We start from the raw sequence: 11495 nt of genomic DNA on the forward strand, positions 1-11495 counted from the left end.
TTGTAGGTCCCCTTGGTATCCTATCATGTCAGTTCTGTTGTCACGTGAGCTGGATTTTTGAGAAGTTCCTATGAGGAAAAATATTTAATGGAAAGACCTATGGCTTGACCTGCATTTTATTTGACGTCACAAATATATTTTCAGCAGAAAGGTGTTCGAATCTATGAGGAAAAGTAAAATTGCTGCTCTGCTTTACAGGTTTTCCATGCTGATATAATAAAGGTTCCTTATTGCGACAAATCCTTTTGTAGGTGAATAAATGCAAGCTAATATGCTAAAGATAGATCAACATTTAAGAAACTTTTAAGATTCAGCTTGCTTTCAGGGCCATATTGCAGTTCCTAGGATTCCCTATGTACCAGCGTTTTATGCAAGTACTTATTTTCAAGTAGTTTCCACCTATTACCACAAGCACAGCTCCTTGCCCCAAATTTATATGCTATGATTAAATTTTCAATTTCATTGTCTGGAAATAGAGGATAGTATGTTAAAGAACCTTTTTGGCACTTGAATGCATTTCATTTAATTGGAACACTTTAAATTTTTTGCCATGGGAAGTAGGACGAGACCTCCACCACAATGTTGTGCTTCCATAAAGTTACTTTTTCCGTGTGGTAAAACATCAAACGTTTCCTTTTTCAGCTCAATTCATTCGTTACTTATGAATTCAGCATATGCTGCGGTAGGACAGTGATGACTTAGTAGGGTTTCAGCTATTTGTTGGCTAAAGACCAAAACTACTTCGTAATAAACCTTGCTGGTGTGGTTTCCTGAGAAAACCAAAAAAGACACATGAAAGAAACTCTCTCGATTCTAAACCAAAACGCGGAACTAGGTCGTGAAATACAATACCATAATAAAACGCATATAACGTCACGGCGAAGTTTAATTGACAGCTTGTTCCATAAAAAAGATCCTGTTCCTGGTTCTGATTTTCGTAATTGCCGACACTAAATCGTGGCAAAGTATAGAAAAGTGTAAACACTTCCAGTGCAAACATCAATCAAACAGAGACCAACCATAATGGCAAACAAGCAAAGATTAACATTTAGGTACTGAAATAGATTTTGGAACTTGGAAGCAGTTTCAGAGGATGTCGATTTTAACTTTAACGTGACATTTAGGCTTCCGCTTCAGTGAACGTAGCTAAATGAATGTAGCTCTTTTGTTTCAGCTTCAAAAACCATAGTTTATGCGACCAGCATTTGTGTTTAATTACACTCTTTTTTTTATAAGAACAATTTTATAAGAACCCGAGCCTCAAAACTGGTCAAAAGTTAAGAACAAATTAAGAACAAGCTGAGGCTGAGCTTCTGCAAAACGCCATTTTGAACAATGTTTTTTCTCAAAATCGAGGATTTTTAGCGATGTGAGGGTGCTTTTTCGGTGAATATTAAAACATGGCGGCAAATTGAGTTTGTCTCTACGCACTTTGTTGGCAAATGAGGCTTGAGCCATCTTTAAATCAAACATTGCCCAATCAGTGAGCGTAATGCCACACACACGCTCATTGATTGGCTAATATTGATTGACAGATGGCTTAAGCCACTTTGCATCTGTCGGTTGCCTTTAAATGTGAAATAGCCATCCAACGAGGGGCAACTCACTCTTGCAATTAGCGTACGAGATTTTCAGGGATTTTTCGATAAAATAATAGGATTTCCACCCCAGCTATACGAGATTTCTCTGAAATAATTCCACCCGCGCCACCAAGGATGTTAGAGTAGGGGCAGTTGTACGATTCAAAAATTTTATGTTAACGTTAAGCAAGTTGGAAATACTAGCAAAAATGCAAATACAGCAATCACTGTCATGAATGGTATACAAAAAAGACATTAACTGTTGGAGTTATTTAAATATTTAGCGAAGTCTGATGTACAGGGATAATTAAAACTCCTTTTAAAGATTGTTGATGGTTGAGAGAGAAACGACTATTGTTGATGATAGGTTATACTACCAAATGACTGGTGAAAAAAGATGAAAAGCTGCTTAGAATAACTTTCATTCAAGTCTCAGATTGAATCCACATGTGAAGAGAGTAGAATATCAATATTGAAAGCTCTCCACTTCATGCCGTAGCATGACTATCCATATATACGGATACAGATAACCTTGAAATAACCACTAGAGCTTCTGTCGTCTAGATGTCATTTTTTGGTTTAACTGTGGTACTATCTTATGGTCAGTCATTATTACAAGTCATTATCAATAACATTCATAATAGTTATTGACTGACAAGCACATTTTTTGTTTTGCTGGTATTGTCATGCAGAAAAATAACATCAGTCTGTATTACAGGCCAAAATGTTTTCCTATTTCCACTCATCAATGTGTAGAATTATGTGATAGATCTTTGATTCAATTGCTACCTTCTTTCATCATTTGTCCCAAATTAGAAATTTATTTCAATGCCTTGTGAATCTTCAAGAATTATCCTAGTCATATTTTCATTTCTTTTTTCTTCATGCGTCATTCTTGTTTCTTTGATGAATTGTGTTATAGTAGTTTGACTCTTTTATGATTATTTGACAGTTCTGACTTTTCTCTTGATCATTCTGTTTAAAAACATTGATTACTAAATGTCATTCATTCGTTCTTTTTTATCAAAATTTATCATTCATAAAAATTGATCGCTAAAATTGTTTCGTAACCTTTTGCTACTAACTGACCATTACTGATGCTTTTGGATTTTAGTAACTATTTTTCTTTTACTTTAGGCCAATCACTTTTAAAATGTGTGTGCATGAAATGAACCTAAGAGGAAGATAGAAGTCACCATTGAACACAAGCCGCGCTTATATAAATGTAAGAAGCACATTTTTATATTGTCAAGTACTTTTAATTAGTACTGGCTCTCTCTGATTATGGGCCTTGAGTAAAAGTTTCGTCAAACATGCATGCTGAAATGCCAACATGCTGAAATGCCAACATGCCGAAATGGAAGTATCGTCATGAATGTTATAGAGTTCTGAAATGTGACGTCACCAAAAATTTATTTCTAGAATTTTTGAATTTTAACAACTTAACCTAAAAGAGCACCATGAAATACTTCCAAAGCTGCCAAATTAATCATATATGTCCAAAATCAGTTGAGATGTTGCCAATGAAAGATTTGAAGTTTGCTAACGAATAATTGTTAATAAGGCTCTGTTCATCAAGTTATGAACATGTGGCCATATCTCAGCCAATTCGTAACATATTTGACTGGTGATGCATATTTAGAGGTATTTTATGATGCTGATTCTGGCTATGGGATCCAAATTCAAAAATTCTAAAAGTAAATATTTATGACGTCATAACTTTAGAACTCTATTGGTTGTGAATCTTATCGGGAAACGTTGACAGGTGGCAATATTCTGAAAAAACGTATTTCTTAAGTTAAATACCCTCCTGACAATGAACACCTCCTTCTGGTCCCACAGGCCCTACAAGGTTTAAAATTGCCTTTTTAGAATTAAGAGGGATTTAAGGAGGGCTCAGCCCCCCTTAGCAAGGGTCAGTACATGTTTGGTTTGGTGAATTCCTTAATTGGCATGGTGAATTAACCCTTATCGTGCTATTGACTGAAGTCTTTTAGAGTCGGTGAGTAACTTGAATGATTTCATGCACGCAACAGAGAATCTTTAACACAAATGCACGTATATTGGGTGTGGTCATAGGTGTGGCTCACAGACGTTACCTGTAGAACAGCTACCTTTTTGCGAACGGGGTGTCACACCTTCCCATGCCCCTCATTATTGTTGCCCTGCTTAAAATGTTCTAATTGTTACTATAGGTACCTGTAACCAGAGGATTGGAATTCTAGTTCGCTATGAATTAACTCTTTGCTCGTTTACAAAGACACGTAGAAGGTTAAAGTTGATAGAAAATTGCTTGCCAAATGAATAATATTGAGGAAAAGAAAAACTGTATTTCTCCAAACCTCCTTCATTTTCTCCCCTTCAGACAAATGTGGTGAATGTTTTCAAGTCTATTGCTGAAGCTGATTCTTTAGCAAGTTAAACTAGCAGGCCCTTTCATATGAAAAAAGATAGCTCAGCGTTCACAAAGCCAACGAGCCTAACAGCCCAAGCTCTGTACCTCGAGGTTACGAATCATTTTGTTCACTCGATAGGCCTGCATCTTTTACTCATTTTTTGTCGCTTGTCATTTAAAACTTTAATACTTTTGGAAGTGCCATATTTTAGGGCCTCAAGGCTTTATGTACGTTATTTGCATTTTCCACAACTTGGTCTTAAACTAGCATAAAAGGAAACTTATTAGTATATTTGCTTTGTTTCCTAATTCCTTGTTTGGCTGTATTAACTTTGGCTATATTTCTTGTTTAGTCATAGGCATATTCCCTTATTATGTTCCCTTGGTTAGCCAGTTCCGGAAGCAAAGTTAGCTGTGCATCCTACCCTTTCCGACAGACAAGGGTGCTTTAAAGATATTCACATAGGGCCATCGGAATGGATATATTCACCCCAGTCACAGAATAGCCCCAGTTATCCCTAAAATCAATTCTATATATTTCCGCGAAATCCTTTAAAGTTGTCTATCGTTTTATTTTTTTCTTGCTGTCCGAGTGGTTTGGCTTCTAAAGCACAGCCCCCTTTCGAACTTTTTAGGATGGCCTCCTTAAGTTGATGCATATTTCGTTTTGCCTTTTTACTAGGGTGCATTCCAATACAATTTTAGACCATATTGTAGTTTGCTTGAAAAATATTGAAGATCAAGAAAGTATTGTATAGGAACATACAAGTGATAGAAGCTTTTCATTGTCATATAGATTACTAAAATTTGAAACTGAAGACCTATTTAACGACGATAACTCGTAATTAGCTTTCCTGTTTATACGTACGCTTCAACAATTATATAGAAATAGAATCCAGCTCCTTTTAAACATTTTCAGATACATCGTTTGAGATTTCAACAAATCCTGATTTTTTCTTTGTCAAAGAACGTAGTAGCAAGAATAAATGGTCTTTTTTTCGAAACTTTATTGATGATGTAACGACATGTTTCTTCGCCTATTCATTCATCGGACATTTGAAAGAAAAAGTGCCTTATTGTCAAGAAGCGTAAATGCCAAGTGCACTGAGGGGAAGGTTGCCAATAAGAATTTTCATAACAGGCACCCCTTTGGTCATGAAGAAACTATATTTGTTTCACTTTTTGTGGCATTACAGTCCAATGGAGTTTCAGTGCAACTGTAAGCAGGGACGCCAAGAGGTCTCTGAGGCCCTGGGCCAAAAAACGAAACTCCTTGCGAGCCAAGTGAGCAGAAAATTTTGCGCCCAAGCCTTTTAGATTAGCTTGAAATTTCATTTCGGAAAGTTTCTTCCAGTCCTTTATTGCAATTGTTTAAAACGTCTTACTAAATTTAGGCATACTTTGTGAAGTTTGACTAATCTCCTTAGAACTTTGGGGTCCTGGGACAATTTGCTCATAATTCCTGAGCGATGAATAGTACTGTAATTTCTTCTCTTCAAAATAATTCTTTTATGTTGGCATTGCATTAAAAATACATTTTTCATTCTTGCAAAACAGTGACACCCATTTGAGATCCTATTTCGATTTGCTGCAATTTTTTCACGATTCCTCTCAAGCAAAATTACAACCCATGTCATCTTCCTTAGGGTGTTTGAGAGATGACAGAGGGAGACAACAACACATGGAACCAATTATTCCTGCCATGCTGTTTCTATATGGTTTAAGAAAATGATTCATATGAGCGAATGACACGCAAAATACTCGAAACAGCGACACTGCACGTCGTTGCTCTAACAACTGAGGAAATGAAATTGTAGAACAGGTATTGATTTCAACAGCTATTCATTTAACGGAATAAATCTACAAAAATGTTCTGTATTAAATTAAATACCTATAGATAAAAAGAGTGAACTTTAATCAAGATGAATTTACCTGTATTTGAGATGAAAGGAATCTGTATTTTAATATCTAACAGCAAAGGCTATAAATATTGTTGAATGCTTCCTAGTATTATACCAACCTGTTGTAATTATAAAGACTTTCCACATTCTCTATCAAAATGATTTTTTTCCAACATTCCAAAAATAGGCCTAAGCTTATCACTTTGCAGCTTTTTTCTTCAGTATTTCAACAGGTTTAATATTCTTGGGTTTATGATGCGCATAATTCGACTCGGGTGCTCCAATCACAATCACGTGATTATTTTTTATCCAAAACCTAATCAATCCAAAATGAAAATCGCGCATATCCAGATCCCATAGACGAAAACACGTTGCAACTCGAAGCCAGTTGTCATACCTCTCCTCTTTAGTCATTTTGATGTACAGCACATACGTGGCATCTGTTGTATTTGGTATGAAGTCGTGCTCATTCTTGCATGTTGTTTTTGTGTAGTTAATTACCACAGCATCCCTAAGTGAAAATGACAAGGCACTGTAATTGAATATTATTATGAAAAACAAACGATGTACTAGGCCTAAATATTATGTTCAATCTATTACCAAAAGTATTAAAGTGCAAAAGCCAGGTGATTTTCTTCAAATTCCACATGAGTTCTATCCTACACAGTGGTTTTTATTTTCAGAAATTTTAGAATAATAAAACCTACCAGGACAGAAAATTATTCTCCACTGGAATTTTTCTTACTAAAATAAAAATTTCAAATTTATGAGTAGCTCTTACCTGATGAGTCTTTCGAGTTCCTTTTCATAATTTTCTTTTTTCACTTTTTCGACGTCAAATTTCACTCCTGATTTGTCGTTCAGTACCCTGGTACTGAAGTACATTTTTTGGAAATTCATTCTAACATTGAGACCTATAGCACCAAAATGGTACGTTCGCGATTTATCTGGAACAATGCATTCTCGACCTTTTCTCATGTAATCTGTTCTCATCCACATGTCCCAATCCCAGTAATCATTGGGTCCAGGCCACTTTGGTTCTAGCTCATTCTTGAATAAACTTCTTTTAAGAAGCCTGCAACAAAAATAGAGTTTGTAAACAACTCCCAAGACCACTGATCGATCAAGAAAATAAAAAATCATCCATGATATAGCCAGGAAAGAAATTTATGCAATTTCAAAGGCACCTCAGGCTACAGTTTAAATTCTAAGTTTGCAGCCCCAAAGTTTTTCCCACATTTTCAAAGACCTAAATTGAGTATAACCAATATCGACATTTGACTACTTCTTATATTAGGAGATGGCCAAAAAGTAAGTTGAGGCTTGCAAAGGATCTATATCGGCAGGTATTGCTTAAGAATTAAGATACTACTAAGATTATTGTGATCTTTTAAGACTAGCAGGCAGGGTGGAGACATTATCGCCTGATGACGTCATTATGGAGCAATGTCAAAGTTTAGTTTAGAAGTATTCAGCATGTGCAGTGTGGTTGTAGAAACAGATATAGAAACATGCAAGATAATATTATTTGTGGCTGTAGTATCAACCATTTTCTAATGGTGCTGATCTCTCTGCAGAATCAGATACAGAGCTGACAGAGCCGGTAGAAGTGAGGTTTGTGCAAAAGAAGGAAAGGGTTATTTTAAAGATGATGTAATGTTATTGTAATTCATGTATGAATATTGTAACAAGGCAGATCAGCATTGATTGGACGCTTGGCTTGTAAGGGAAAGAGATCAAGAGAGAAAATGCAAACAGAAATCAAGCTTTCGAAAACTTGAATTTTAAGAAGCTGGAGCAGAAAGTACTCGTTGTCGTATATACAGATCTTAAAAATCTTTGGAATATAGAATAGGACGGTTCTAGCTTTCAACTGTGTGATTACAAACTTCCATTCTTAATATGGTACAAAAGAAAGCTTTTTGTGTCTAAAGCATGACTTACCAGCCAAGGCCAGGCATCGTTTCCACTCTGTAAAGCAATGCAGGGTCTTTGACAGAATGTTTATAGCCTTGGTCATTCCATGCAGATACGCAATAGAGGCTTGGATCTGCTTCAAGAAGAGGCAACGTTTGACTGAAATAATCGAAAATGTCAATGGATACTTCAAGATCCTCCTCTAGAATAATAACTGCTCTTGCTAGAGGAAAGGCATCAAACGAGTGGGTGAGACTCTTTTTGTAGTGTTGCTGTATTCTGCAATTTTTGGTGCATTCAATCTCATTTCGCACAGCTTTCAAGCCGAAAAGCTCAGCAACGGCTGCTGTCTCGTTGTGTTCACCATCAATATATACAGTTGTTTGGCTCGGGTTAGCGCCTGGGACACTCATTAATTTTCTTAGCATGCGAAACAGATATCTAGGCCTGCTTGATGCAATTATTACAACTGGTATGTCTAATAGCTCACTGAATACCGTATTCTTTTTTTGTGTGTAAACTTCATTTATTTGTTTGCATTCACAGACTCCAGGATACCCTTCATACAAGCTACAAAACTTGCGTCGCCTAATAGCAGCAGCGTTTTTACCAAAATCGCAATTCTCTCGACTAGCATCAGCTAAGAACGAAACATGAACTTTAACTGCTGGTGGCCATTCCTTCGTTGTACGTTTGCTAACATCTTCTACAACCCACCCACTCATTTTTTTTGAAATGCACGCCCAGTGGTCTCTGTAAGCCAAGTTGAAGATCATTCTACTACCAAAGGATTTAATAGCATTTCTGCCAATTTTCTTCAGGCCGTGGGTTCCTTCGTCTTTAATCAAGAAAATGAAAATTCTGCCTTCCTTTACATTATCTAGAAAGGCAGCTATTTCGCTGTCTGTTGACCCACCATAGAAATCAAAGGCGACACCTGCCATCAGCTTTCCTGTTTCTTGGTTTAAAACTATTATATGCAAACCTCTGCGTCTTTCGTCGTCGCTATTGATTTCATACACCATCTTCCCGTCCACTCTGACGTATATGTGGAGTTTATCAGACTGGGCTTCAATTTGTATCCATCGCGGAGGTACTGTGATAGTAGAAGGCTCTTGACTCCTCTTCCTTGTAATTTCACCACTCACAAAAGTCTTGGGTGGTTGTGTGTAGTGTAGTTCTGTGCTTTGTGTTGTGGTAGATCGAGTCAATATCGAAGGGGAGTCAATATCATTAATAACTTTCTTCACTATTCGTGTAGACTGATCTTCCGAATCAACAGAGTTCATGGCGTTAAGGTTATACATAAGAAACAAGAAATTAGTCGCCAGTAACAGAAGAAACAGAACCAAAAATCCAAGGCGCAAAAATCGTGTAGAGGAGCTAATCCGGCCTTTGCTAACCATCTTTAATTATGTTCACCGCTCTGATATCACACTTCGAACCGTGAATCTAAAGGGTTTTCATCTTCTTTCCCAATATCGCTGTATGTCTACGTTGACCCAACATTTTGATTGTCCAAACACGTGTCCCTACCAAAAGTGAATTGTTTTTTAACCAGGGGGTCTGTCTGTTCTATGCTGGAAGATCGGTTGCTACGTATTAAAGTTGCTTCTTAAAAAGCATTTTTATTTTCGCGCAACCAGCATTGGAGAAACAGGCATAGGGCTTTGTTTGAGTTGTTTAAAACATTCTTTTATCGTCAAGTTAACATCACGAGAAATGCAATCTTGTAAAGCCAGTGGTTGTAATGATGAAGTATGAATGTGATTGAACTGAACGTATGGTGCTTTAAGAAGAACAAATCAAGTTATTTTTTCAAAGTCAATCTCTTTAATAAGTGTCGACAAATTTTAACTCGAACTTTATCTTTCTGTTTAGTTTTAGCTGTTATAACAAACACAAAATGGCTATCATTTCATTTAGGTATTTCTTCAGTCACTATCTGTTATCTAATGCTCAATTTCAATTCAAACTTAGATGGTGGTGATGCTTGATTATGAATTGCGGATTATTCAGAGAAGTGATAGAAAATATTTCACATTAATAGAAAAGAAACACATTCAGAGAGAAAAATGTTTGATCGCAAAAATGGCATTTTTACTCTTTATAAAATATTCAGCAAACATATACATGACAAACTTACATAAAACCACATTTTTTTCAAACTGCCCTGGCATCTCCGAGTCGGATACTCCTGTTTCTTCTCTCTCTAACGTGTTTGGTCCTCTTTTGCATACGTGTATTTTAAAACTAGAATATGATGTTTTTCTGTCGGTTTATGTTCTATTTTATATATACTTTACACAAGCTTCCTTAAGAGGCTTGGGATACGAAATCCTGTTTGTGTATGCCATACACTGAAATATAAGATAACCTTACCTTACAAAAAATTTTAAACCTTATCAACAGGTCAGGAAATACCAGGTTTACTTGGCAACAATAGCCAGTAGGTAAACTATAGATTTTAAGATGAAAAACTCATAATCTCCTCGTTCTATATGGTTATAGTTGTAATCGGGTAGTTTCGAATAAATACTTGTTTTTAATACATATATTGAGTTTTGTGAGTTTTTATGTTAACATTCAGAATACAGCTATCCAATCAGAGACTTAAAGTGCCTGTGACATGATTTTTTTATTCTCTTAATTGAAGCGTTGCACTGCTCTTATAGTAGATCTGCACTTTTTTTTTGAAATAAAAGCGTTTTGATATTGAAATGAAGCAAAATAGTGTGACCTAGCCAAGTCGCTTTATCATCATTCGCCGTTCTCTTGTGACGTCATGGGAGGAACTCGCTATTGTAACAGTGTAAGCGCTACCTTCAAAAATTTCATCCTCGCTGCCACTACTTTCTCTGGAATTATATCGCTCATCTTGGACCTGTTAGATTTCCCTCATTGACTACGATACAAAAACTCGAAGGAGGAGGCGGTCGGGTCCCTCCCGTGACGTCACTGTCTACTCATTCTGATAACAAAGATGGCGAATTTTGGCGTAGAAGATCGCCAATAACTCCTTCATTTCTCATGAAACGTAAAAACTAACCTCAGAAATGAAAATAACAGGCCTTTTTACATAAGAATAGATATATAAACCCAAAAGTACGAAAATCATGTCACAGGCACTTTAAGCATATCTTTTGCAGTGATAAATAGCATTGAAAGTCGAAACATTTGGCAAAACTGATAATCTTTTATGATTAAGCCATATGTGACTATTGAAATAATTCATTGAAATGTTTGGTTGCTTTCCTCCCGGCGTACAAACTCGCGAAAAATTGTTTAGAAATAAAGTAAATACTCCATGGTGACGGATTCCTATGTCTTTGTAGATACTACGGAACAGGTGGAAAATGTCTTCATTCAAATAATGGAAAGGAAAAAAAATAGTAAGGTATCTACAGTCTTAGAATTGCTTGCAAAGCCACGTCGATTTTTTAAACAGTAGGAAATGAATAAGTTCTTCCAGACAGGTAGTTTCATCATAAGGGAAATGTAAGCAAATATAAAACAGATCATTGCTTATTGCTTGTACCACGGATACCACCTTAGCATTTGCAAGAATAATGAGTCAATTGGCAACCATATAGTTCAATTCTTTTATACGAGTTTTTCCAAGAGAAGGGCTGTACAGGCTTATTGATAAAGAATTATGATGATTGCTCATACCAAAGTGCTTGCGAAGATGCACAAGGAGAA

General features: G+C 36.3%; 1 protein-coding gene across 1 annotated transcript; it reads right to left on the reverse strand.

The window, feature by feature from the left end:
- Positions 1-47: 47 nt before the first annotated feature.
- LOC148959803 (protein O-linked-mannose beta-1,2-N-acetylglucosaminyltransferase 1-like) lies at positions 48-11399 on the reverse strand. The gene is made up of 3 exons (XM_089109684.1): positions 7821-11399; positions 6658-6951; positions 48-6387 (listed from the first exon to the last, which is right to left on the reverse strand). The coding sequence occupies exons 1-3, from the start codon at positions 9197-9199 to the stop codon at positions 6075-6077; spliced, it is 1986 nt and encodes a 661-aa protein (XP_088965810.1). The 5' UTR covers positions 9200-11399; the 3' UTR covers positions 48-6074.
- Positions 11400-11495: the final 96 nt, after the last annotated feature.

This window comes from Rhopilema esculentum, chromosome 8 (genome assembly GCF_057945365.1).
Source record: "Rhopilema esculentum isolate cy_ngs chromosome 8, ASM5794536v1, whole genome shotgun sequence".
Classification (NCBI taxonomy): Eukaryota; Metazoa; Cnidaria; class Scyphozoa; order Rhizostomeae; family Rhizostomatidae; genus Rhopilema; species Rhopilema esculentum.